At 49.2% G+C, this 25,616-nt stretch overlaps 10 protein-coding genes across 10 annotated transcripts; 4 read left to right on the plus strand and 6 right to left on the minus strand.

The window, feature by feature from the left end:
- Positions 1–46: 46 nt before the first annotated feature.
- Positions 47–1,038, minus strand: EI90DRAFT_2975300 (carbonic anhydrase; the record flags this gene model as incomplete). The annotated part of the gene is made up of 5 exons (XM_039055854.1): positions 47–196; positions 241–502; positions 629–713; positions 770–847; positions 899–1,038. 5 exons carry the CDS (start codon positions 1,036–1,038, stop codon positions 129–131), a joined length of 633 nt encoding a protein of 210 aa, XP_038913455.1. The 3' UTR covers positions 47–128.
- Positions 1,039–1,275: 237 nt separating this feature from the next.
- EI90DRAFT_3018329 (uncharacterized protein) lies at positions 1,276–2,063 on the minus strand (the record flags this gene model as incomplete). The annotated part of the gene is made up of 5 exons (XM_039057222.1): positions 1,276–1,501; positions 1,609–1,677; positions 1,718–1,832; positions 1,864–1,972; positions 2,034–2,063. 5 exons carry the CDS (start codon positions 2,061–2,063, stop codon positions 1,276–1,278), a joined length of 549 nt encoding a protein of 182 aa, XP_038913456.1.
- Positions 2,064–3,162: 1,099 nt separating this feature from the next.
- Positions 3,163–4,680, plus strand: EI90DRAFT_2928483 (acid protease; the record flags this gene model as incomplete). The annotated part of the gene is made up of 6 exons (XM_039054963.1): positions 3,163–3,329; positions 3,388–3,570; positions 3,646–3,717; positions 3,769–3,921; positions 3,983–4,392; positions 4,454–4,680. 6 exons carry the CDS (start codon positions 3,163–3,165, stop codon positions 4,678–4,680), a joined length of 1,212 nt encoding a protein of 403 aa, XP_038913457.1.
- Positions 4,681–5,515: 835 nt separating this feature from the next.
- On the plus strand, positions 5,516–8,438 carry EI90DRAFT_3127335 (uncharacterized protein; the record flags this gene model as incomplete). Its single annotated transcript, XM_039064005.1, has 2 exons — positions 5,516–7,656; positions 7,712–8,438. 2 exons carry the CDS (start codon positions 5,516–5,518, stop codon positions 8,436–8,438), a joined length of 2,868 nt encoding a protein of 955 aa, XP_038913458.1.
- A 2,712-nt stretch (positions 8,439–11,150) lies between these two features.
- Positions 11,151–14,926, minus strand: EI90DRAFT_2998810 (topoisomerase II-associated protein PAT1). The gene is made up of 11 exons (XM_039056271.1): positions 14,531–14,926; positions 14,310–14,462; positions 14,146–14,259; positions 13,315–14,096; positions 12,943–13,255; positions 12,727–12,884; positions 12,536–12,675; positions 12,408–12,479; positions 12,016–12,352; positions 11,861–11,964; positions 11,151–11,809 (listed from the first exon to the last, which is right to left on the minus strand). Exons 1-11 carry the CDS (start codon positions 14,706–14,708, stop codon positions 11,455–11,457), a joined length of 2,706 nt encoding a protein of 901 aa, XP_038913459.1. The 5' UTR covers positions 14,709–14,926; the 3' UTR covers positions 11,151–11,454.
- Positions 14,927–15,156: 230 nt separating this feature from the next.
- Positions 15,157–16,807, plus strand: EI90DRAFT_3068567 (uncharacterized protein). Its single transcript, XM_039061100.1, has 6 exons — positions 15,157–15,516; positions 15,578–15,590; positions 15,644–15,806; positions 15,873–16,323; positions 16,386–16,416; positions 16,479–16,807. Exons 1-6 carry the CDS (start codon positions 15,383–15,385, stop codon positions 16,566–16,568), a joined length of 882 nt encoding a protein of 293 aa, XP_038913460.1. The 5' UTR covers positions 15,157–15,382; the 3' UTR covers positions 16,569–16,807.
- On the minus strand, positions 16,512–18,391 carry EI90DRAFT_1839856 (uncharacterized protein). The gene is made up of 8 exons (XM_039052255.1): positions 18,326–18,391; positions 18,075–18,251; positions 17,852–18,018; positions 17,752–17,788; positions 17,682–17,693; positions 17,536–17,625; positions 16,882–17,448; positions 16,512–16,826 (listed from the first exon to the last, which is right to left on the minus strand). The coding sequence occupies exons 2-8, from the start codon at positions 18,099–18,101 to the stop codon at positions 16,677–16,679; spliced, it is 1,050 nt and encodes a 349-aa protein (XP_038913461.1). The 5' UTR covers positions 18,102–18,251; positions 18,326–18,391; the 3' UTR covers positions 16,512–16,676.
- EI90DRAFT_1839597 (uncharacterized protein) lies at positions 18,008–18,927 on the minus strand. Its single transcript, XM_039052254.1, has 3 exons — positions 18,531–18,927; positions 18,075–18,455; positions 18,008–18,014 (listed from the first exon to the last, which is right to left on the minus strand). The coding sequence occupies exons 1-2, from the start codon at positions 18,778–18,780 to the stop codon at positions 18,157–18,159; spliced, it is 549 nt and encodes a 182-aa protein (XP_038913462.1). The 5' UTR covers positions 18,781–18,927; the 3' UTR covers positions 18,008–18,014; positions 18,075–18,156.
- Positions 18,928–19,366: 439 nt separating this feature from the next.
- Positions 19,367–20,664, minus strand: EI90DRAFT_3068577 (uncharacterized protein; the record flags this gene model as incomplete). The annotated part of the gene is made up of 5 exons (XM_039061101.1): positions 20,475–20,664; positions 20,103–20,391; positions 19,883–20,067; positions 19,806–19,859; positions 19,367–19,755 (listed from the first exon to the last, which is right to left on the minus strand). The coding sequence occupies exons 1-5, from the start codon at positions 20,646–20,648 to the stop codon at positions 19,369–19,371; spliced, it is 1,089 nt and encodes a 362-aa protein (XP_038913463.1). The 5' UTR covers positions 20,649–20,664.
- Positions 20,665–24,254: 3,590 nt separating this feature from the next.
- On the plus strand, positions 24,255–25,413 carry EI90DRAFT_2928772 (uncharacterized protein; the record flags this gene model as incomplete). The annotated part of the gene is made up of 4 exons (XM_039054971.1): positions 24,255–24,314; positions 24,379–24,591; positions 24,656–25,206; positions 25,266–25,413. 4 exons carry the CDS (start codon positions 24,255–24,257, stop codon positions 25,411–25,413), a joined length of 972 nt encoding a protein of 323 aa, XP_038913464.1.
- Between the last annotated feature and the right edge of the window lie 203 nt (positions 25,414–25,616).

Here is a 25,616-nt window from a genome sequence, read left to right on the forward strand (position 1 = left end):
AGTTTGACCCTATCTTTCCCAATTCTTCATCGTTTCGGACGCGGAAAAGTGCGTTGGAAAGCTGGGGTTTATTGGAAACAAGAGACAAGGATAATACACAAGCGCGAGACCGGGAAGCCCACGGAACACTAATCATCACGGAAAACACAAAGGTCTCTGAGGGTACCCGTCTCAAGGACATAGATCCATCCATGCACTATTGAGGGAAAGCGATCATCATTTCGTCAGGCACACATCAACGGAGATGAGACTCACCCTTTACTGGCATCCGGGCTTGCTGAACGACGTCTGATCTCGCGATGTTCATCGCAGCCCTTCTAACATTCTCCTCCAATAGCCTTAGAACCCCTTCTTCCCGATTGGTTGCAGGCCCAAGTTCTCTTGCCAAGTTGATGAGTGGTTCAAGCCAATCGCCCAAAGGCGTCCCTAGGATACCCTGAGGGGGATCTGGCGACCAAAGGAGATCATAGGATGCCGCTGCTCCTCCGCATTTTGTGTGGCCCTGTGGGTTGTGAGAAAATCAGGTTGAGTCAGAAGCGATCAGCCAATAACGTCACCACTTACCACGATGACGACTGTCAGAATGTTGGATAGAATGATGAATGGAGAGTGAGACGATCTTGCCTACGCCATACTTACTATGTTGAACCTTCAGCACCAATACTGCGTACTGGATGACTGATAAAATGTTCGAGTCATTTGGAACGAACTGACTGAAATTTTCATTGCTCCATCTGGGCGCATACCCAATAACATTGTCGGTGCTTACTTGGCAATGTTGCGATGGACGAAGACGTCCCCTGGTTTGCGTACGGTAATGACACTCTCTGGAACTCGTGAATCGGAGCTATCATAGGTGGGAGATAGGTCAGGAGATATCGATGTGGAAGCAGCGTACCATCCGATCCAGAGGACTTTAGGACTCTGGCCCAGAGCAGAATCAGGGAAGAAATTTGGGGCGACTTTGTTTATGGCGCCTGCCCAGGAAATGTTGGCGATAAGCAAATCAAGGAGAGCATTGGAATCGGGAGTGGTCATGTTGGCAAGTTTGGTGGGGGACCGTCGCAAGAGCAAGTCTTCTGTCTTAATATACTCCTGCTCAGGTCCAATGTAACCTGCCTACTCTCTCAGGGAGCGCCGGCAAAAAGCGCCCACACCGACTGATTAGCTCCCACGCATTAGTCAATGGGCGCTATGTCACGAGTTCAAACTGAGGGCCGGCGAAAAGCGTCCACACCGACAACTGAATTGATTAGCTCCCACGCCCAAGCCGCATTAGTCAACGGGCGCTGTACCATCAAACATTTTGGCACGAGAGAGGGCTAAAACAGGGGGAAAATCTTTACAAGTCTTGGTCTTTTTACTTAGCTCTCCTAAGACAAATTTATAGCCGTTGGACCGATGCAAAAGTGAAAGTGGGCTACTACCTGAGACTCCGGGCACTGGGACACAAAATGTGCCATTGGATTGAGGCACCCACAACTCCACTTCAGGGCACTTGCTAGACACACAAGACAGGGGCAAGAGGGAAAATCGCGCTCACAAATACTTTCATGCGGATTCTAGGTTAATACGGTGCAACTATTTTGCTGTCCAGCATGGAAATACCTTTTGGGGGAAGGCAAAATATGCTCAAACATGATAAAGTAAAAGGGTATGGGGCGTTCTCCTAATCCACTGTAAGGTATTACAGCAAATGACAAAAAAAATTGCGTACAAATCCAAAATATTATGGAATTTCACCTCCATATGTTCCGGTTCGGTTCCTCGCACCCGCATGTGAAATCTATTTGGGTGCATGGGCGGTATGTATGGCACTGGGGTTGGTGTCCCTGCTGACCAAACAATCATATCAGTACTTACTTGCTCCAAACTCGCGGAAAGTTGAGACGTACCTCCAGCCCAGTATCCATTGAAGTGCGTGCTTGCCCAAGGTGGGCTCCAAACTGACCTTGTTCAGCCATATAGGTGCCTGCCATGTGGCTGATATTTGGACATTGGAGAGTGTTTCATTGGGGTGATTGTTTACTGACCCGTGGGCCAGAAGGTATGGATGTGGCCATTTTGATACTTGACCTTAAATTCACGCGTTACCTCGGGGCTCTGTTCAACGAGTGCACTAGTATTGTGTACGAACCCGCTACATAGCTGATCGTGGGCTTCGGAAAAGCTGAGGACGTTGTATTTGGATGTATTTACTGCGAAAACTTTTGACCAATATATCGATATATTAATGTCAGCGATATCCTGGGTTTAGCTATGAACAATAAGTATCCCCTTGAGCTGTCTCATATGTATCCATGTTATATCCGAGCGATATGACTGGGGTAACTGGTTACTGGTATATTCGATGTGGAAACACTTCGATATCCAGCGTCAGATACTTCCAGTATTCTGTGGGGATTCTGGTGATATCCGAGCTTGAATATTTTTCAGAACGCAGTGACTCATGGCATTCACTTTTTTAAATTTATACTCTTGGCACTGTCAGCACAGTCGACAAAGCACCAAATTTGCCAATTCAGAATTGTATTGACCCCTAATTTGTACACGAGATATATTCCGGATTTTTTTGGTCGAGCCGCTGTAAGCCTGCCCAGCCGATATAAGAATATATTATTGCTGATTGATATATAGTAGATCAGGTGGAACAGAAGAATATACGCTGTGAGCTTTAGCGCCGAGGCTCGAGCCAGCAAGGCACGGACGCATCAGGTGACTACAAAATGTATTGTATTGTCTTATTGATTTATGGTTTAGTGGCGAAACACAATATTGAAATATTGGCAAACACTAGTCCCCAATTTTGAAAGTTGACCTGAGCCTTCTCAAGCTCCGTACCTCGGCAGCCCAGCAGTTTGGGGGTTGGGGGGAGAACCATTTCCGGACCGGAGCCGAAACCGTGGTTTAGTTCATGATTCACCCGTGGTTTGAATGAACCACATAAGTTCCTATCAAACGGGACAATCCCGGCTGTAATGAGCAGGCAAGTCTGGTTTCATTGATATTTCGGTTGATTTACTCTCAACACACATCAGGCATGGATATTGGCTACGCGGCATTTCAGTCGTAATATCGCCGAAGCGAGGTCAGAGAGGAATAAGAACTCTCCCCCGTGACAATGACTTGTGCTTGTTATAACCCCCCCCCCTTTCAAACCAAATGAAGTTCACCACTCCTTTCATTGTTGCTTCTCTACCTTTCATGGCGCTTGCCAGTCCCACTGCGAAAGGCTTTTCTATCCCAGTTACCAAGAGGGGATCCTCCTTCACCCAGGACGGCGTTGTCAACATGAGGGCTCTCCGTGCCCACCTTAGACATGTTGCCACGTATGAAATTTCGGCAGGGCTTCCGTGAATTCTCAACAAATTTTTTCTTTCGCCCCAGCAAATACGGTGCCGGCCATGTGAAGAATACTGGCTCAGTACATCCTGCCACTCCGAACGGAGTGGCCCACACCTCGAAGAGAAAAACCGGTGTCGAAGCCTTAGCAGACGTCGGACAGCAAGGTTGGTACGGAAACGTCTCGATTGGAAGCCCTCCTGTCATTTTTACCACCGTTTTCGACACGTGAGTCACTTCTGGATTTAAAAAGCAAGTTGGAAGTGACGGCCGTGCCTTCTCTCCTACTTCAATCCGACATAGCGGAAGCAGCGACTTATTCATTCCTGATATCTCTTGCGAAAATTGTGGGCAACATACGCGTTACAACTCTAGGTGTGTTCAGAATCTGCGATGCTGCATTGCCTTCATTATATCTTTATCTAGCTCGAGCTCTACTTCCCGTGATGTTGGAAAGAGCTTTAACGTTACTTATGCCGGCGGTGCTTCCTCCAGCGGTCAGCTATACACTGACGATGTCACTGTGGCTGGCCTTAAAGCCAAGGATCAAACCCTCGGATCTGCCACCAACTACGCCCCGTTCGTCCCCAATCATATCTGATACTTGATCGGAGTTCTCATTCATTAGTTGGTTCAACAGGGTCTTTCAGACTGCATCGACGGATGGTTTGTTGGGCCTGGCCCGGCCACTCCTCTCTCGCTACAACGCTACACCTTTCTTCAACACCCTCATCCAACAGGGATGCGTTAGACGAAGTGTCTTCGCTTTCCACCTCTCAGAGTGCGGCTCATCGCTCCGCCTCGGTGGAACCGATGAATCGATATATAAGCCACCTCTTACCTTCAACAATGTGACTAGTCAGCTTTATTGGCAGGTTAATCTCGATGGTGTCAATGTTGGACGAAACAGGGCAGTCAGCGGTCTATCGGCCATTATTGATTCAGGGACCACTGTTATCGCCGGTGATCCAGACACAGTTGGGCAATTCTATCAGGCTATTAATGGCAGTGCCATTTTTAACACCACTGATGGGTTTACCTTCTACTCTTGTGCATTCCTATTACCTCTACCTTTGTCTCTGAAAACCTGACCAACCACATTTGTCCACAGACCCCTGTAGCCAGGATCCTCAAGTCTCATTCACACTCAACAATGTTTCGTATTCCATTGCTTCCCAATACTTCAACCTCGGTCAAGTCTCCGAAGGGTCAAGCCACTGCCTTGGTTGCATTGCCGCTCTAGCTGACTTTCCTGTCTGGATCCTCGGTGATCGTTTCATGATGAACGTTTATACTGGTGAACGCTCCTTCCATCCTCCTCCTGATGATATAAGTTGAGCAGATCTTGGTTTTCTAGTCTTCGACTTTGAGTCCGGTGTCGGATTTGCTGACCTTTCCGAAACCATTAACGGTTGGAAGGCATCAGTTAACACTTAAAACCCACATTACTAGGGGTGCCATGGTCCGGTTCGGCGGTGACTTTTTTGAGGACCAGAACCAGGACCGAACTGCAGTTACGGTCCTCGTACGGTTCGGTTCGGTCCTGGGACGGTTCAAACAGTTGTGTATTAACCACAGTGATGATATTGGGGATGTGGGCTGTTAACTAAGCATCAAATCAAAAATCAAAACCAATTCCCTCTCTCTTTGCACGTTCCAACATGAGGTTTGCCTCAAATTCCCGCCATTATTGAACTTTTGCTTTGAAGCCTTCCTTTCCTCCCGTTCCTTAAGGTAATCAGTGGTTGAGACAAAATTCGCAATACCTACCATCTGTTGGAGTGTCGCCAACGATATGTTTCCCTTTCTTGTATAAGCTTTGCCTATGTTTCTTTGTTCCTCGTAACGAGTGGCGTATGTGGCAACGTACCATCGCGCCCCGCCTCACGCTTGCCATGTATATACTGCGAGTGCTGGGTATGATATACGAACGTGTTGTGATTATACCATCTTGAGGATGTCAGTGCCGGGCATTTCAAGTGGGTTGTTAACATAGCATGCGTCGAATTTTCAAGCACTGCAGTTGCTATAACAAGACCAGTTTCACGTGAGTGTGGGAATCGGACTGGGACTGCCGCCAGCGGCACTGACTGTTATTGGCAACACGATTCTGGCAGGAGAGTCAGTTCTCGACTCCCAGTTAGGGAAATAAGGTTGTTTACGTTCCTGAACAATGTCGTCTGATACCTCGCCCCTGGGTGATCGGCCAATGAGGCGGCGCTCGGTGACATCTCCAAGGACTCCCTTCACACCCTTTTCACCAGCGTTAAAGTTTAGATCTCCTGTCATTCCTACTATAGAAGACCCTTTGCCCATAAAGCATGATGAAGGCTCGAAGATAAGGAGGGCACCTTTGATTGTTCTCGGCCAACGGATCAAATATTCTCGGACAGCTGGAAAATCTCCCGGCTTTAATCTCTACGGCGAATCTGCTCCCAATGGACTCGCCTGCCCCTCGTGTCTTTGGCGCCGTCGATCCATGTTCTTCAAGTATACCGCTATATCTCTTTTCGCCCTTTGTACCATAACAATTTGGGTAGTTACATGGCACGTTGTTCGTAATTCATCTGTCTCACCTCCAGGACCGATCGAACATCTCGATAGTCCGTTCCAAACAACCTTCCCGAGCAATTCGCCGTCTGCTTTGTCGAACCTTGACTATTTAGGTGCCGTTCCCCTTCGAACCCAGTCCCTAGGAGAGTTACTTGCTCCAGCCACCGCACCATCGCCTAGCACCATTTCAATATTTGCACTGTGTCCCAATGATGATTTTCCGGCACGAATGTCGGACTTGCTATTGAGGATTAATGCTGGATTTACTTTTTCGACGCTACATTCCATCACCTTTATCTGCTTACGTTCCCAGGCCCGAGAAGCAGCACTGTTCCTGGATGAGCATGGCTCTGATGACTTGCCGGTCTTCGTGGTGCACAATGGTACTACTGAGGCGACCTTGGAAATGAACCTTATCCACATGGCTGCCCAAAGTCTAGCCGATTGGGTCCTTCTCATTGACGAAGACGGAGTCGCAGATATCTCTCTTGAAACTTGGAGGCTGCTTCATCCCCTGGATCAGGTGGTGGTTCCTTTCGGGGTTCGCGGGGTTACCCTCACCCCGTCGAACGCGTTGTGTATCTCTCCTCACCCCAGCAGTTCCGGTGGACCTGTGTCTACCGCGTTTCTTATTCCCCCATTTTTCATTCGAACAGAAGTGCTCCGGAACTCTGAGCATGCGCTTTTTCTGGACGAGGCTATTGGGATCTGGGCAAACCTAGGGCGGCGCATCTCATCCTTGCCTGGAACAAATGGGGTAGGGGGTCTCGTGGCTGGACCAGGCCACGGTAAATCGAGCGACTGGTGCAGTCGGGCCCTTCAGCAGGTTGTGCCGTCAACTGAGGTGGATTTTAACTCGAACATAAAGACACATAGACAGGGTCTGGATGCACTGCGTCATGCATTCCACAAAGCTACGAGGGAAAATGGAGATCGAGCAGGGACTTTTGTTGTAGCTCTTCCAAGTCTGAGCGAATTGCGGCAATTTTTACCGACTTTGTGTCGCCTCGGACTCTACGGTAATTCACTGCGAATCTTCCTCTACTCTGCACAAGATGGATCCCGATCTGCGTACTACCAATCTTCTGATTGTCATCTGCACTATGATGTCATAGGGGATGTCAGCTCTGCTCAAGCAGAAAGTGATTCTGTCGAAAACTGGTTAAGCAGGAACGGACTTGGAGTGAACGTCGTTATCACGGCCGCCGGAAATAAGTGTTTGGATCGTGCCCTTCCCTACGCTCTGGATCGCTACCTTGACAGACTTAATCAGAATCAGACCCGACCGACTTTGATCAGGATACCTCGAGATCACTTGAAATATCTGGTGTGGACCAGCACCTTGTCAGTCACTCAGTGGCAAAGTACATCCTTCTTTGTGAAACATACCCTCGCTGAAATTCGCATAGACTGGCATATTCCGAAGCTTGAATTGGTCGTCATCACCAACAATCGGCCAAAGTCACTCCGACGGCTGTTTGAATCCTTGCAGAGGGCAGTGTTCTTCGGCGATCGGCTACACCTCTATATAAACGTCGAACAGACAGCCGATGAAGAGACCATGGCCTTTGTACGCTCGCTTGAGTGGGACTATGGGAATCTACACATTCGTCATAGAGTGATCCTTGGTGGTTTGCTGCCCGCCGTGGTAGAGTCGTGGTATCCTTCCAGCAACGACTCTTATGGGTTGATATTGGAAGATGACGTGGAGCTATCTCCTGCTTTCTACGCTTGGGCAAAGATGAACATGCTTCAGTATCGGTGAGCCGTGGGTTTAACGTACTCGCGCATGGTACAGCCTAATCTTTTCGTCAAGGTACGGAGCTGAGGTGAACAGATCTCCTCGACTATTTGGGATTAGCCTGTATCAACAGAAGACGATCGAGTTACGCCCAGAAGGTAGACGTCCCTTCAACGCCACGCACCTCTTTCATTCCTCCGGTATTCGTCACGCTTCTACCCCATATCTCTCTCAGGTCCCTTGTAGCTGGGGAGCCATTTATTTCCCCGAGGTTTGGCGTGAGTTCCACGAGTACCTTATCGATCGCCTCTCTGAGCGTATCTTTGATATTGAGACTTTGGTTGTCCCAGACAGCCGTTCGAACAAGTGGACCAAATCCTGGAAAAAGTTCTTCATCGAATTAGTATTCTTGCGTGGATATCTCATGCTATATCCGAACTACCCTAATTTTACTTCCTTTTCGACAAATCACCTGGAGGCAGGGACCCATGTACGACGTGATGCTGTCATGGATAGTGGCTTCGCAGCGAAGAAAGCCGCGTTCGAACTCCCACTAATGCCGCTCACTTCGATGAGCATTCTTGAGCCCTCTTTATTTGGCCTCCCCAATGGGAGGGTCCCTCGATGGGAAGAACTCCCTGTCGTAGATTTGTGGGGGGCATTGCAACAAGAACGTACCTTAGTGGCCATCGGGTTCGCCCGACACACGGAATTGGTGGCGGACAAATGCGCAGTTTCCAACGAGTCTCTTGAATGGGACGGGCCAACGGGATCTGCGTCATGTACTGTTCGGCCGACCTAATGGAATGATGCGAGCGTTTCTCTGTTTCAGTATGACAGCCATTAATTTACAACAAGACCTTCGGTCCATTAGTATTTTGGCGATCTCAATCGTGAACCTTATTAACTATTCCTTGATAGGATACGCGTACATCGGTTATATATAATAGTCACATAGGATTGAAGCGCTGAAATAGCCTCTACGTCAGTCGTCAATCCAGAACTGTCCCATCACGACGCTTGTCGTGCGAACTCCAATATGGTTCCTAAACGTGTAAGGTCAGCACGATCTAGATGGCGAAGACAGAGGATATAGCACCTGTGGCCCTGACCGCCGGGCAGACACCAGGAGCAAACTGCCCATTCAACTGGCGTCCACCCGCAGAAAAGGGGCACGACCAACGAGTGCTATCTAAATGGAATAACATCCAAGTCAGCTCCCAAATAACCAACGTAAGGTAAAAATATATATACTTAATAACCTAAACACGACGACTGTATGTTAGTAACATACCAATTAGCTTTAATTCAAGATAGTATCCTGAGATGCGAGAAACAGAATCGTGGAGGGGGGCCTGGCGAGAACACCACCTGATCTTGTGGTGGTGCCCATAAATAGGTGCGGTGGACACTGTGGATGGTGACAGTAACTAATTGCGGGGGGAAGGACATGAGCTGATCGACTATGCCCGAGGCAATGCGCAGTGAGTAGAGGGTGAGAATTAAAAGAGAGGAAGGAGGGAGAGGTAGAGGTGATGAAGAAACGAGTGCTTGGGGCGGTCTTTTATGCTTTTTTGGCTAATTCCATCCCCTCTCCCGGCAGCAGCGAATGGCATTTACAATCTCAATTTTCTTCGCCAAGCCGTGCAATCAAAGTAATATATGAGTGAGATCGAATCACTTCGCTGAGTGCCACCATTTTCACGGCAACTCGACCTTCTCCACACCTTTGAGCTTCATTCGGCCACGAAAACGACTAGACTATCCCCCGCCATAAAGACGGTGGAGAAGATACGGAGGGACAACATGAGAGAGGGTCTGGAGGCTAGAAAAAATCGCGCTGAATGAAGTCTGACCAATGAGCAGTCTAAAAGGTGCTGACCTATTTCGACAGACGGTAAGCCTTGTTCGCGTAGAGTTAGACAGTCGCGTTGAAGAGCATGAGTACTGGTATGAATCACGAGCCGCCATCTACTCCCTATTGAACCAACATTACAACAGACATCGCCGTGAGCATGCAGTATGAGCGCTCGGCAGGGCATCCACGAAATTCTGTCTCAGATCCAGTGCATCCAGATTTCGGCACATAATCCCAGTGGATCGTCCCTGTTGTTTCGACCGGAGGGACCCGCTAGAATTATTTCATCGGTTTCTCCATGGACTTGAGTTGGGGGAAACGTACGGAGGTTTGTGGCTACAAGTATCGTGGGATACTCGGCCAAAGCCCGTTTTGTAGGCAAACATTCTGAGCCATAGGGCCCCAACTCGCTTGGTAGTATTGCTAAATGTATCTCGAAAAATTGTTCCCAGCGCTTCTAGCTACTAGCATTGGCCTACTCTGTTTTCAAAGCCAATGGTGAGGGAAGTGCAGAAGGTAGGCGTAGCATTATTCACAAATACCAAGAAAGCGATTATTTTCGGGATTGACCTCAGCGTTTCATGACCCATGGTGCCTCGTTGCTTTGTCCTCGCGGGTAACTTTTGCCACTGGTTGACTGGCCCAGTTCAGACCAGAGCCTTTGGTCATAGGCGACTATTCTTCAGCATCAGTGGGTGATATCCCCCAGTCCAATATGAGTACCACCCGTCTGAGCGGGGCGAATGGCATTTGGGTCGCTGTTCTAATTTACTTTGTGCATTCATGGCTTGTAGCACATACGTCTCCCCAATGCGCAGATGAAGCATCGCCGCCTGCAATATACTCGGAATAGAGCCAGCAACAAGATAAGGACCGTGGCAAGATCGGGTGAAACCACAGCGGGCTCAAGCCTAGCTTACTTGCGTCGACATCATTAGCTGGCTCACCCCAGTAACTCTAGTTGAGCATACAACTATGGCATTCTTCAAGGTTGTTAATGGGTGGGCAGCGATTGATGAGCGAGGGAACTGCCGCCATCCTCGTTTTGCCAAATCGCTTTTGTGCTGTTGCAAACGCCGAGTCAGTGTCAAGCACCACCCACCACCCTTTTCATCCAGCTGGACAGGTGTCGGGGGTGTAAGCTTCTTTCCTCGTGGCTCCCTCGACCTGCTTGACTCACGCCAGCTTGATGAGGATTTCCGACAACAGCTCAAACGCCGTTCAGCTAGTCAAAAGGTGCCGATGCACCAACACGGGAAGTGCACTGTCTCAGTGCCTATCTGAATGGTGTCTTCTGAGCGAGAGCCGGGACGCTGCTCGGTGGTGTGGGTTTTCTGGTCCTTCGGTCCCTCTTCGAAAGGAACCAGTAAGAACACAACGCGCGCGCATAGTTACATTTCTTGAGCGCCAAAAAAGACGTGAGGTGCCGCGTCTCGAGGTCTTCACTAAATAGACTCTCCAACGAAACCCGTTGAACTAGTACTGCATATGTAATTTTGGATTCCCAATGTCTGAGTAATCACGAGCCCTTCATGGGCCCCGCCACACCATCTCTTGCATGCACGCGTCCACAATCGCTGTCGAAACAAGTCTCTTGATACTCTACGAACATTTCTATTCCACTGAGGAAACGCGATACATTTCAGCACAACATGTGGGATCCTAAGTGCCTGGTTTGCAGTCCTAGCGATACCATGTTCCACTTCGGACCTTAGATATGATCTTATGTGAGAGCGATGCACTGATGAAGCATTCGCCCAACAGTGTCCCCGCACATGCATCCCATTGCCTGCTCTGTCATATAAACCGCGAGAAAGCACTGACTATAATAGAATCCATAGAGGACAAACCGATCATCATCAAGCATGTAAAACCAACGAATGACCGCTCATGCACAACCAAGGCGTGAATTTTCGTCACTAACCCTGCCAACAAGAGCCAAAACTAGAAGCGAACTCAATTATACCGTAATCTGGGAACTATCAAGGCCAAGCGCATGCAAAAACAAGTTCACATTATCCAGCTTCGCCTTCCGTTCGCTCTCTTCGTCTACCCATCCCTTCGTCGCACTCACAACATTCTGTAATACTTTTTCTCGCACTTCCGCTACTACATGCTGCTGCTGTTCTGAACTAGAACAAACAGCCAGCGTAGCAAGGAAATGCCATACTGTTTGGTCGGCCACTTCGATCCAGGAGGTTGAACGTATTTGCTGCGTTAGAGTAGGGGGGACCGAGGCGGCAATGCGAATGGAGGGGAATAAGGATAGGAGGTTTCCGTAGAGATATTGGATGAGGTGGTTGAATATAATTTGCCTTGATCAAGCGTTAGGTCGAAGATGGAACATGCTATTGTCATTCACATACCATTGGGCAAGCTCTTCCGGAGTTGGGGCGTCCGGAGTATTTTGGGGGATCTGTTTAAGATCACCAGCACGGCTTAGAAGCATCGTTAGAAGGCCTAGCCCAGCCTAGGAAATCGAGCTCAGTCCGAAGCATTAGAGGAGTAGAAGGGCGCTAACCCGTGTTCGTGCTAGTCCGACTATGCTGCCTGATTCCAGCAACAATCCAAGCATGCCAGTAACGAAACGTAGAGGAGATGACCGCACGACATGCATCCCAGCCTGAAAAATCGTAGAAAAGAATAATTCATTCTGAATTTCCGCCTCCCTCTTTTGAGGGGTATTTTGGAGTTGATCAAGGAGGAGGGCTTCACGGACGACGTCGAGTTGCGTATAACAAGCGACGAGGAGAGTGAAGAAAAGATTCTGTCGTTTCTCATCCACCTGCCGTAACAACCTGGGTAGCAATCGTTTTCCTTTCCCAAGGCCAAGAAGTGATATGAAAGGATGCGGATTGCTGTCAGGATCCGGAGATAAGAATGTAAGCGGGGGAGGTGGTATCAGAGGATTACCTTGTTTCTAATGGGGCCATGATTTGCGATTCAACCCATAATTCCTCGACTAGTGCTGTGAAGTCCTCGTTCCTAAGTGACAACGGTGCCTAAGCCCGCTTGTTATTCCTGCCTGGCATTCAACTAACCATGTTACCAAATCTAAATCCGGAGGCGCTTTATCTCGAATTCTATGGAGTTGCTCCAGTTTGATGATTAAGCTGTAGAGCTTTTCCGCTGCAACCAAAGCCTCACGCCTGCTGAGGGGCTCTCTTCGGACAAGTTGAGTCTAAACAAAGCGTTAGAGAATAGTGGAAACCTTCAGGCGCTCAGAATATACCCCTGAAGCATCAGCAAGCGCTTCCCGACCTTGCTTTGCTGCCTCCTTCGCAGCGTTTTGTCCATGAGCATCAGCAGTCCCATCAATCTGAAGCAGCTGACGAGGTGCAGCTTTGTAGCTCCTCCCCGCCATCTTCCCAAGGGCGCCCTGCAGATGAGCTTCAAGATGAGGCTTGTGAGTATTTTGTGTCGGCTGACAATCCCGCAAGTGACACACCCTGGGATTGAGGCGCACGATTCCGTTGATTCTTCACGATACGCTCAATTTGATGTACCATCTTATTCAGCGCGCTTTCCCTGCGTCCAGCACCTTTGTGGCCAGGTGGCAGCCCGACACCGATACCGCCGAAGTTCCCAAAATTGATAATAGCCGCATCATTCTCCCCGGTTCCCAAATGCGTACGTTGAACGGTACCGAATACTTGGGCATAAAAATCACTTCCATAAGGATCTGCGGAAATCAGCTGAGACACCTGTATTCGGGTGATAAAGTCTTTGTCCGATTGCGTCATAAGGTCATTGTATCTAGACTGCATGGTGATTATTTCCGAGTTAGATTAGAGCACCAGGGGGCAATGCAGAGGCGTACCATCTGCGCTAATTTGAACATCCGCCTTCGACGTTTTTCCTCGTGCCGCTCCGCCTCATAAATTTTCTCTGTCGCTTCAAGCATCAAGGCATCCCGTTGTGCTGCCGTTAATGACAGTCCAACGCCATCGGCAGCGTCATATGAACGATCCAAATTTGGGTAACCTGTCGAGTGTGGGAAGCTCGCCTGAGCTGAGTGAAACTGCTGTTGAAGGAACTGGTGCTGTTGCGAGATGGAGATGTTGGAACGCTGTTGCTGTTGGAGCAACTGTTGCTGCAATAGAAGCTCACGTTCCTGCTGTTCACGTATTCTTTGCAACTGCTGGGCAATCTCGATCTCACGTTGGTGTTGCAGCATTTGATGCGCGAGGTGGTTCTGCTGTTGGGTCAGTGTCCGTTGCTGCTGCAGAGCAAGGAGCTGCTGCTGTTGATGGTCCTGGCCTATCGATTGCTGGCGTAATTGCTGCTGCAGCGAGAAATTGGGCAGCATTTCCCGCTCGCTTTCCCAATCAATATTCGGTAACGCGTGTTGGGCAAGCGGCGAGGAATGGTATTCCTGCTGGTGAGGGGGAGTCCCACGCGAGATTCGAGGACTTTGATGTTCGACTTGAGGGGAGGCAGATAGAGACAGCCGTGCAAGCTGCGCCGCTGCACGTTGTTCCGCTTCAATCTCTGCTAGTGTCCGTATTTTGGGGCCTGGTTGAGGTGGAAGTGGTTGACCCTGACGCTGGAGTGTAGTCGAGCCGTTCAACGGGGTATACGTTCGAGGGATGGCTGGTGCGGCTTGAATACGGTATGAGCGTGCAATTCGAGGCCATGGGAATAAACTTACGACCTGCAGCTGGGGGTTGGAGCGACCCTGATAACGTAATGCGTTCGTTCGACAAAATGCGAGGAGACGCTTGGTTATTCCATACCGCCTCTAGAGGTTGTTGCGCAGCAAATCCTATGGACCAGTATGAGAATATGATATCATAAGATCCTACCGTGACCCACTTGGGGCGGCGTTCGAAGAAGCGCTACCAAGAACACCGGAACCTGAAAGTTTTGTGCTTTCGACAAATACATGCTGTGAAGCTTTTGATGACCTTCGCCTCTTTGCTAAGTCATTTTCGGGCAAAGTTCGGGCAGTAAAGTCAAATTCGGTTGCTATATCGAATTGCGCTTCATCAGTACGACGCAGCTCCAAACAACACCTGTCGTATAGATGGACGTACTTAATTCGCCAGCATCCCCACCAAAGGTTTCATCATTACGTTCATCCAAGCCTTCATCAAGGGCATCTGCGAGCCCTTCGTAGCCTTCTTCACCGAAGGTGTATACGGCGATGTCTTCATCTTGTGACGGTTTGTGCAACTCTCGATCTAGTGTCGTGTCGAACCCAAAAAATGACATGCGTGGCACTGAAGAATCTAAATAACTCGTCAAGAGCCGTTAATGCCACTCCTGTGACCTTGTTCTCTTCACGATGTTAGATCTCAATATTGCCCGATGAAACCGGGAGGTGCCGGATTTGACGTTGGTGAATTGATCTGTCCTTAATCTGGTAGGCGAGCGCGCTTAACATTCTTAGAGCTCAGAGCGCTAGTTCATATGCCCAGGATCGCGTAAGCAAAAGGTCTGCGAGAAGTGAGCAGGGTGCATGCCTGTTTCGACCCCAGCATATAATTATGGTCCTACTCGGCCTACATAAGTATGTACTGTCCAAAAACAACAAACGCGTAGCTGAGCCATGGGTCTAGTGTGGGAGAATATGATCCCGTCGCCGCACAACAGATATCCAAATATCCAAATATTATGCGTATTTTATTATGTTATCGGCAAGCGGTAGTTGTTTGCTTCCGATCACTCAATGAACAATGAGCTGAACAAGGCGATACTTTGTCAATATTGTTCTCTCTCTTTTGTTCCTCTCTTTTCGATCCAACTCGACCTCCCAAAAAGTGAACCGAGCCCACTAGAAGTCACACGTTCGTGCCTTCAAAGTCGAAGGGTCAGCTTCAGCCAACGAAACTCAGGGTTCCGAGTTTGTCAACCACGGAAAGTGTAGGCGTGGTCAGTGGCTGAATATGTCAGAGGCCAAGTCCCTTGAGGTCCTCCAGGCAGCTGGAGATATTGTTCTTGGCGCAGCTGGATCTGCAATTCCCCCCTCGGTGAAATTGGACCACCTGGTTCGCTACTTGGGAACATGGTCTGGCAGCGAGTATGTTGAATACCATAGCTCACGATGCAAATACTCATAATGTGTTCTCGTACCTCCCCAGTAAACTCATGATGGTATGTTCCAACTTTGTGAACCTGGGGTTCGACTGACATTATATTCCATGCAGCTCGTCCAGTACACTGCTAAACTCTCTGCGTTGCCGATGACTCGGTATGCTGAGGCAGAGCATCGTTTGGGTCGTCGCCTGGCGCCTGCTTCCCCCACCGCTGAAGGGCTGTTCAAATTTGCAGGGCAGCTTAGCCTCTCTCGGCGCGTCTCCGGTCTGTGGGGTAGGCCTCCGACTGTTGCCAGATAACAACATGCCGCTTATTTCATTGTCAATCCTTTCATTCTAGGCCTGCTCGCCATTCTCAAAGGCATCTCAGCCCTTGAGCGCAACCCCGCGACTTCCAGCCTCCAGCTGACCCTCCAACGTCTCCAAGGGCTTTCAATGCTCATTTATTACCCACTCGAATACCTCGCTTTCTTCTCATCTCCGTTTGCGCCCGTCATTCCTCCACGCATCATCTCGCCGTCTCAATCCACCAAGATTCAGATGTGGAGCATTCGAGCCTGGGGTGTTTACGTTTTGCTTCAGGTATGGATATGTGCGAATGAACTGGGGGAGCTATCTTGGAAGGAGGACGCATTCAGAAAGGCGCTTGAAGAGAAGTTGGAAGAATTAGAGAAGGTGGAGGGGGAGAAAGGCAAGGTCAAAAGTGATTTAGAGAAAGTGCTGAAGAGAAAGAAGCAGGTTAGGTACCAATTGATAGCAAATGCTTCTCGCCTGCCTGTCATATTGCACTGGTCAGTTTGGTGTCACCCTCTGAAAAACCTGAATAATCATCGGACATTTTGTAATTGCATAGGTCCCTGGTCAAAGGATTCTATAAGAATGAGGTGCGTTGAAACTGCGTGTCAGTCTCCTTTTTGTCCCGTACGCTGATTTCGGACGTGATCAGTTTTGGACGAACTTTTACTCTTTCATTTCCGCCGTTGCAGCCTTTCGAGGCGGATGGGAAGGGTCGCGATTGCCGTCACCCATGCATTGATGACGTTTGACAGAATCACACTGCTCTCTTCGGGCTGCTGCAATATTATTCTCGTGGAGAATTAGCTTAGATTCTAACTTAAGTGTGTATGTGAAAATTGTTGGACGTCTAGACACTATGGTCTGCGCCAAAATTAGCCAACTGTGACTCGATATTCTCCCACATTTTGATGCAGCTGTCCAAGATCAATCTCTCGTTGAGAGCAAATCGTACTGCGATCTCTGTCCGTCGCCGATATCTCGATCGTTGAAGTGCACCCTTGATCCAAAGTTGTAAGCGAGTGCATGTTGTGTGGGAGTATAATTAGACGCACTTCAAGCTCGGCGATTTCTGATATGGGTCGGTCGCTCCAATGCATGGAGGCAAGTCTCGCTCGGCAGATGGTTAGAATATCCACTGCGATGTCGATGAGAGCTTGACAACTGCCCAGACGTAAACCATGAATTTCGCACTCCTCATCTTCGACATCCAACAAAGACATTCTTTTTGCCAAATCACGTAGATACCCTAGAAGCGATTCGTTCCGCGCCTGCACGACGGGTGGGGCAATAGAGTCAAGCACGGCTTGCGGGGCTCTTCGTAAGAGGAGGTAAAGCCATAGTGCTGGAGATATTTGAGCACTCGCATTTATAGCGAAGAAGGTAGCTGATAATCGTTCATTATCAAGGCGCTTCCCCAAAGACTCCCTATCCATGTCGTCTTCCGTCTCCTCGATGAAAGGCGGAAAGAAGGGAGACGATGTGGGAAGGCATTCCACCCAGAGCTCTTGACTCTCAAACAGGTCTTGCCACAGTTCATTCAGGAGCTGCATGGACAAGCGTGTGCGTTGGGAAGGAGTGTGGGCGAGGTAATCTTCGATCTCTTGCACTGTGAACAAAATCTCATCATACGAGTTCCCATCGAGTAGAAATCCATAATGTGACATGAGTTTGACGTTCGAGAGTCGCTGGTCGTAGATGTTAAACACCTCTTCTCCGCCGTATAGCACGGCATTTGTAACCATTTCGCAGCAATCCTCTTCCGTAGTCGATACAGTAGAACCGGTGGTTGCACGAGCCTTAGGTTCGTCCGGTCATGCGGACATTCATCGAAGGAGCCACAAATTGCGCATACAAAGTAGTCAGTCTAGATTAAATCGACAATCAGAAGTGGTGCGAGGAACGAGTTAATCATGTGTACCTACCTCTAAATGAACCGTATTTTCCTCCGCATGGTTGAATCTGAAAATACAAAGTTTTACATGACGCTTGGTTTCTGGGTCAATATTGAGAGGTCCAACGCACGCATCCGCTATAGGAACAAGAGCCAAGGTATGATAGTTATCCACACGGAATGCTCGCGACGAAACCATCGAAAAGGCATAGCAGAAATCGTCAAAGGTGACGGGCTGAACGCCTATACTGCCAGAAAATGGCAGGAAAACCGTATTGAAGAAAGATAGAATGTCTGACTATGCCAGTAAAAACCTCTCACATTGAGCTGCTTCACAAGACGCAGGAGACTTACGAGTGATGGCCGAACTTCACAGGCCATGTATCGAAGTAACCCAGTCCCTCGAAGCCACTGCAGAGCTTCTTTCGTATCGTCATTACTGGCATCGGAAGGCCAGAAGGCAACGAGATCGACTGGATCTTTGGGGAGACTTTGTATGTACCCCACCACTTAGAAGCCTGTCCCAATTGTCTGATCGAGAACATAGAGAGAAAAACTTAGTTTGAAGATACAGAGAGAAGCTCCCAAGACAGCAGCACACACACCGCTCAATGCATAGTGCAAGGCTCAGGGACAAGTTGGGATCGACTTCCCTTTCACATAAAAACTCTTCCAATCCTCTGGAATATCGAAAGTTTCTAGCAGACAAGACAGCGGATTTGGGAATACTCGCCACTGAGAGAGAGAGAAAGAGAGGGGGAGAAAGAAATTAGGACCATTGGATCTATGTGAAGTCATCCGAAAGCTTGCCAATTTCTCTATTTTCTATGAAGGCAGTGGCAAACACGCAAAGGCCATGTGCACCCTGCTCAGTCTCGTCCATGTCAGGGACATTCCCCGTTTCCGCAGCAAGTACGCTTCTTGCGTCCCGCTGAGTCTCGTCTGTGCCAGGCGCATTACTTGTACTCAATGATTGGCCATCTGAAGGGACTCGAACCGACAATCGAGGGTCTATCTTGATGCCTTGTTCCTCGCACCAACGTAGATACGTTCTTAACATCGGAGAGAAGGACTGGAAAGTGTCTCAGACAAGGAGAGGTCGAACGGAGCACCCCAACCCTAGTGACCTGAGGAACCTCACAAAGCCTGAAGATCGGTCTTGTATACTAAAAGGCGGGCTAGTGAGCTTGTTATTACTATCACTCTAGCCCAGACTTAGACTAGGCAGGACTCAGGACTCCAGCCTCTATAACTTCGACTTGGACCGCTCACAAGAGCGGTATTGATATGTATTTAACGTTGTTTGTATCGAGCAACTCGACCCGTTTGGGGGAACCACTAACTCTGAACAAAGGATGTCAACTTTCGTAGGAATTCATCTCCAAGGAAAAAATTGGAAGAAAAATATCAATGCAGTTAGGAGGGATAGGACGAGCATTGTGGAGAATGGGGGGTATGAATGGCGAACTGAGGTATGTGCAACCGAAAATAACCAAGCAAGTCAACTTGCATGCCTTATGACACGCTAAATATCTGGGGAGAGTGGGATTGGAAAATCAAGGTCCGTGAAAACTAAGACGCTGTTGGCCTGTCACCACAATCTGGTCTCAGCATCAAAACCCTGTGCAACAACTGACAGTACGTACAGTCACAACCTCGCTTGTTCCGCCGCCTTCGATCGACACTCCAACCCTCTCTCAAATACGACGCCTTCAACACTGGGAAGTAAGAACTCCTTCAAGGTCGCTTCGAACTTCTCGAAGAATTCCTCCACAACACCAGGCTCGAAAGATCGGGAGTCCCACCCAAGAGTGGAGTAAATCCTGCCTCTAAACGTGTACCCCATGAGCAGTATCCCGCCCGTATTTTTCCTGGTACCGTTAAGGATGTCAAAAAGGTTCAATGCGGGGAAGTTGGACGGTAGATAGAGGTTGTCAAGGTTAGCGAGGAGGGATACGCCAAGGAGAGCGACGGATGGAACCCTTGGCTGCTTCGGCGCAACTCGACTGCCACCTTCGGCCTTAGCTGTAGTAAGCTTCGGCCCAGGATTCGGGGTGGTAACCCTCTCATCTTCCTTCTCCTCACCTCTTCCTCGTAATCATCGATCACCGCCCAGGCTTTGGCCCTTTCAGCCCTTTCCTTTCCCATTTCCCGGTTCCGACTCGGAACAATGGACTGCTCAATACCTTCGTATGTTGATCTCGTACACTCCGCACACGTAACCAGAAGGTTCTCTCTAGCACTTTCCTCGCTTCTTCGTCTGATTCACATTGTTCGAGAGCAAGGTGGGGAAGGAATCCAGGAAGGACGACGTTAAGGTACCCCAAGGCAAGGAAAATGTTCGATTCTGGGGTAGTGGGTTCGCATGGTGGATATACGGACGGAGGTTAATGGCGGTGTACATCATGATGGGCATCCGCTCGCTCCCAATCGCCTTCCATCGTTTCCGCTCCGCCTCGCTGACACGCGCGTTGCGAGGGTCAGTACGAGATGCAACTAGGCGAAGCCATGCAAACGTCACCAGGACAAAGATGGCATTCGTCACCGTAGCATGGTGAGATTTGCACAAGGAAAGAATGGTGCGGGTGTGCTGCTGCGAGATGATGAACGTTTGGATCTTCGAATTGCGAGCGGAAGAGGTAGGCCTGATTCGTGGGAACACATGACCGCCCTGGATCCAGGGCAAGGTCAAAAGAAGAACGCGGATCAGGTCTGCACTCGTTACAAAAAGCAGCAGGCCGACAACACACTCACCGCATCTTTATCCAAACTATTCATAAACGCCACTCTCTCTGCAACTTTCTTTAACCTGCGGTCATCACGTCCCATTCTCTCTTCGGCTGCGCTAGGCACTGGTTTAAATCCCTTCGGGCTGTAAATGGAACCCTGCTTCTTTCCCCACCTCCTTTCCCACTCATATTCAAGCATGTGCCATAATTCTGCCTCAGGGCGTGGGGAGGACGGCGAAATCGAGGAATTGCCACCGAGGAGCGAGAGAAGCTCGTTTCCGAGGTAATGCCCCGCTAGACCGTCAGTGCTATAATGGCTATAGCAGAGCAAAATATCGTGCACCGTCTTCTCGCTGTCAGAGGACTGAGGGGGATAGTAACGAAAAGGAAGCAAGGTCGCTCGTTCGAAAGAATACGAGGTCCATTGTTGCACATATCCATCAATTGCTCGCGGGTCTTGCTCGCGAAGATCCAATAGTGCTGGCGCGCCTCTACAAGTGCCTCGGTGGGACTGGAGGGTGCTGTATACCTGTGCAGAGGCGAATTAAAACAAGGTTTAGATCGAGCGGGGAGGGGGGGGGATGATTATCACGTACAGAAACCGAACACGGTCATACTCGCCTGCGTCCATCAGGACTTTGCAGGAACAAAGGGGATGCCGGAGGCGAAGGATAGCCCACGCAAGGTTTATCCTCTGGGGCGTGATAAAACCTGAAGCACAGTCGAATCTAAAGTACACTACATGGCAAATCGCATGGGTATGAGTATTGGGAAATGTGAATGATGGGGAAGAACAAAAATTGGACACACCGAACGTGTCATTGGCGCCATCCGCGCGACTTGGGAGGTAGTACGACCTACGCAATGAATAAGATACTTCAGGTCAAAATAACTAGATGAACTTACAGTTCGTTTGAGCTCATAATACGCTCAAAGTTGAAATTTGGGGTCCGCACTTGATATTCGTCAGTAGTGGGATTGCCAGCCCAGGAATGGGACGTGGAGTCCAGAGCCACATGTTGAGAATCGTTCTCGGAAGAAGCGCGAAGTGGTGGGCGTCCGGACGACATCCTGAGCCAGGCAGTCCAGCGAAGGAGAAACACCGGCTAGCAAAACTATAGGAGTTGGCAGGAAATGTCAAGAAGCTAAAAGCTTTTGTGCAACCACGAATAAGAGGAAGAGGGAAAGGATCCCAAACAAGAAATGGCATACTTAAAGACGTAAGGACAATGAGTTACATATGAGGAAGCGAACATGTTCGAGACAATCGCATTTTAAATTTACAAAATGAAATATGTATGCAACTTACATGACGGCATGACCAGATATGGATGGATGTTTGCCTCCGAAAACTCACGCACACGCCCCAATAATAGTTTTCTCGCACGTTGTTCTGCCCTTGATTAGTACAGACTTTCCCTCCAGCTCGGGCGCGGGTGACGATGTACTCGGACGTTTGGCTACCGAAACATTATGGCCGCTGAGGCTCCCACAGCATGTCTGGAAAACAGTCCGAATATTCTCCATTAGACAACGACATTCTGATCGTCATTGTCCGGAAACCCGACAGTCTCAGCCCCTGCATGCCGACAAACCTCGTTCGACACAGCATCCAGGGGAAGCTAGCATGGATATCCACAGTCATGATTTCATGATCAAACCATAGCAACCGAATTACAAATGCTGCAATCATTTGCTCCTCCGCTTGGAGAGGGCCGTTTTACAGGGCTTTGTCCAACAGCCGCAGGGACTGAGCTCGAACCTGAGCTTTTGCATCACCCAAAAGGGAAGCGTATGCGGGGGTATATATACGAATGAGCTACATAAATCCAAATAGAAGCCTTGCGAAGCTCAAGGCGGCCTGTCCGGAGGAGCGTCCGCTGCTTCTGAAACCAGGAGGAATTTTCACTGTCTGTGAACAACAAAGTTGGGAGTGAAGCCGTGACTTGATTCATACGGGACGCCGCAACCTACAAGGCAATCCCTCGTCTGGTCATTGGTGACAGGGGTAGCCAACTGATGACCCACCTCTCCAGCCTTCTGAGAAGAATCCAGCAACGAAGCGCCATAGCTTCTGGAGGCCTGATTTCTGCGACACATCTGCATTCTGCTTGCAGGCATGCGGCGTCGCTTCGGATCTTACTTGAAGCCTCCGATCGTATGTGCGCTGTTCTTGACACATCAATCCACAGGTTGACTGAATGTTACAATGAACGTGCCTGCTCCGTGGTGCCACATGCAATGTCATGCAACAAACGGACGCTTCTTAGTTTGCCCACTCATCATGTACATAAGTCCCCTGGTCCCCATCAATCCACCTAGCTGCCCCTACAGGTACCAGCAGCCTTCGCCTTGCCATCGTGGCATCAACTAATGCTTACCCGCACAACTAGGCCAAGCCACCTCGAGCTTTTAATTTTCCACGAATCGCACAAGTTTTCCCTCGTGCCATCTTCACACGGGTTCAATACTAGTGGGTTACTCACATCTGTGCTTGGTCACTTCACGAGCGAGGCAAGAGGACGCAATTCACATCATCGTTTATCCTTGGGGTCGTACTTCATCTGTGGAAAATCGAACGTCGTTCATATTAGGGGGCTCCAAGCTCAAGAGTGCGTGGGAGAAGAGCAGCAAGCCGCTCATAAATGATGCAACCTCCAAAGGACGGGTGATCAGAATCATCACAGCCGCTCATGTTTGCTCGCGTGCCTGGACGTGCATTCATTTGGACCGTTGCTTGCTTGCGGGGCTGATGCTGCAACCTTCACATCGGTGGTTCTGGAGGTAGAAGAACTGCATGGAACATCCAACGTCCGTTCCGGCGAACAAATTGTTCTCTCACTTTCTTCCTTCCGCACATTCCCATCCCTTGCCACCAGCAGACTCACTCGCGATCTGTGCAGTAATGCACTTGAACACATTGACAACGAGTGTGTCAGACCAATCTGGTATGACGTTTTCAATTATTCAGGGATAGGAACATCAGCTTCTCCACGACATGACATGAAGAGTGCTCGATGGCCTGGATATACTACGGATGAAGCCCTGACGAAGGGAAAAGGGAATGAATGCAGAGAAGTATATGGGGGTCGATAACAGCACTTAGGTAAAAACAGCTCCCGTGCTTTCTCGACGCCTTCTTATCGCGAATTCAACATTAGACAGGGTGTGATAACGGGATCTCATATTGCGTGGTATTTGCGTGGGGCAGCACATGTATTCTCACAGATCTAAAGGCGAAGTCGATCCACCAAGAAAACGCGCGATTGTACCGTTCCAAGACAAGCAGACATACACTTCCGATCTTTGTTGTATCTACCAACCATTGCTGTTAAACTACGTGCCCGCGATAGTCAAGCGTGAATCTTAATTGTCTGTTGTGACAGTCTCCCGGATCCACTCTTTGTTCCCACGTGACCACCAAAGTTCCAGACTTGGTGAATTTGAATAATGTTACGTACCAAGCTTCCTTGACTTTCTCTCTCTTCCGCTGCCTTCACGACTCCTGTCCTTTCATTGTAGACAATCGTGAAGAGCAAGGTCCTAGGTCAACCTAAGCTTTTTGGACAACCCCTGGAATCCTACGTGCCCCCCCCCCCCCCTTGAAATCCCGCACATAGGAACAGTTACTACAATCATGTCTGACGCAGAGGCTCAACCGTCGAAGCTCAAGGTAGCCACCGTTGTGGCGTTCTATATGATTGCGGCCATGGTGGTAAGTTGAGAGTCCCCATTGATTCAGTTACATTATCATTGCTAAAACTGTGGTTCACACGATGACTGTAAACTGATTTCTCACTTGTAGATGGTGTTCGTGAACAAAGTAGTTCTGAACTCCACCCCGAACTTACCATTTTCTCTCCTCGTATGTCCCAGTTCAAGCCATCATCGTTGATCATGGCCCCTCATGACACCTGTCGTTCACTCAGCTCGTGCAAACTTTCATTTGCATCGCACTGTTGCACGTTTGTAAATGGATAACGCAAACCCCCGGTTTTTCCTCCTATCTCCCCTTTCACGCTGAGCTCCCTGAGATTGATCTACGAGGTTTCTACACTCTCGCTCCAGTTTCGCTTATTGGTATCGCCGGAATAATATTCAACACTCTTTGCCTGAAAGATGTCGACGCCTCTTTCTTCCAAGTATGAACTTTTTGATGCCACATCGCGTTACGAAATATGAATACTGATTCCAAACGCGCTCTAGATCGCTCGTGGCCTTATCCTCCCCCTCACCGTCGTCGTCTCGGCCATCGCAACCCGTACCATGCCCCGATATAAAGTCCTACGAGCTGCCTTTGTCGTCACTGGTGGCTTCTTCATCGGAGCAACACCAAGCTCATACTTTTCCCGTCACACAACTGCGCTCGATGTCACGGCCCGCTCACTCGTTTATGGCATCCTTTCCTCACTCATGACTGCGTTGCATGCCGTCATGGTCAAATCCGCACAGCAGTATATGGGTGGAAACAATGTCATTGGAATGGCATATTGGACAAACTTGATAGCGATCTGTGCACTTCCGCCCTTTGTGATATTGAACGAGGAGGTCGGAGCCGTACTGGCGCTGAATGGTGAAGAGATGAAAGTGTTCGTGATTGGGTGTGCTGTCACCGGCTTTTTCGGGTTCTTGTTGTGTATGGCAGGGTTGTTGAGCATCAAAGTGACCAGCCCTGTCACTCACATGTTCTCGAGCGCCGCAAGGAGCGTCATCCAAAGCGTGTTGGGCGTTGTTATTTTCGGTGATGTGATAACACCGTAAGTCTTTAGGTCGAAGCTCCCTTTGTGTAAATTGATCTGACCACTCTATTGCCCAGGAATCGAGCTAGTTCTATATTCGTCATCACGGCAGGCACGGTTTATTATACATGGCTCAAATCGAGCACACCTCCTCCCCCTCCCCCTCCACCTTCGACGGACCACGATGTTGAGAAAGGAACCGACGAAGGGGCTCAAAAGATCTAACCATAATTTTTTTTACGCCTTGGGGATTTTTTTATTTTCTGCTTGTATCATCTCGCTGGCCTCTTCATGTTGAACACACCAATTTGTATCATTCGGGTTCAGGTATTACTTATATTGATTCCTTTGCGCGATGCAGTAACAAGTCCCGTATTATCTTGCTCCGCGGATCATGGCATGATGACATTACTCGTCGGGTGGTAACG

This window comes from Cantharellus anzutake, assembly GCF_015039405.1.
Source record: "Cantharellus anzutake strain C23 chromosome Unknown EI90scaffold_42, whole genome shotgun sequence".
Taxonomy (NCBI): Eukaryota; Fungi; Basidiomycota; class Agaricomycetes; order Cantharellales; family Hydnaceae; genus Cantharellus; species Cantharellus anzutake.

Coding starts and splice junctions, on each gene's coding strand:
- EI90DRAFT_2998810 (XM_039056271.1), bottom strand. CDS start 14,708: ATGTCATTTTTTGGGTTCGACACGACACTAGATCGAGAGTTGCACAAA. Junction 14,260..14,309: donor TTCTTCGAACGCCGCCCCAA/GTGGGTCACGGT, acceptor ACTGGTCCATAG/GATTTGCTGCGCAACAACCT. Junction 11,965..12,015: donor TCGGACTAGCACGAACACGG/GTTAGCGCCCTT, acceptor TCGATTTCCTAG/GCTGGGCTAGGCCTTCTAAC.
- EI90DRAFT_3068567 (XM_039061100.1), top strand. CDS start 15,383: ATGTCAGAGGCCAAGTCCCTTGAGGTCCTCCAGGCAGCTGGAGATATT. Junction 16,324..16,385: donor CTGCCTGTCATATTGCACTG/GTCAGTTTGGTG, acceptor GTAATTGCATAG/GTCCCTGGTCAAAGGATTCT. Junction 16,417..16,478: donor AAGGATTCTATAAGAATGAG/GTGCGTTGAAAC, acceptor GGACGTGATCAG/TTTTGGACGAACTTTTACTC.
- EI90DRAFT_1839856 (XM_039052255.1), bottom strand. CDS start 18,101: ATGGCCTGTGAAGTTCGGCCATCACTC. Junction 17,789..17,851: donor CTTGTTCCTATAGCGGATGC/GTGCGTTGGACC, acceptor TTGTATTTTCAG/ATTCAACCATGCGGAGGAAA. Junction 17,449..17,535: donor TGCTATACGGCGGAGAAGAG/GTGTTTAACATC, acceptor TCGTATGATGAG/ATTTTGTTCACAGTGCAAGA.
- EI90DRAFT_1839597 (XM_039052254.1), bottom strand. CDS start 18,780: ATGTTAAGAACGTATCTACGTTGGTGCGAGGAACAAGGCATCAAGATA. Junction 18,456..18,530: donor CATAGAAAATAGAGAAATTG/GCAAGCTTTCGG, acceptor TCTCTCTCTCAG/TGGCGAGTATTCCCAAATCC.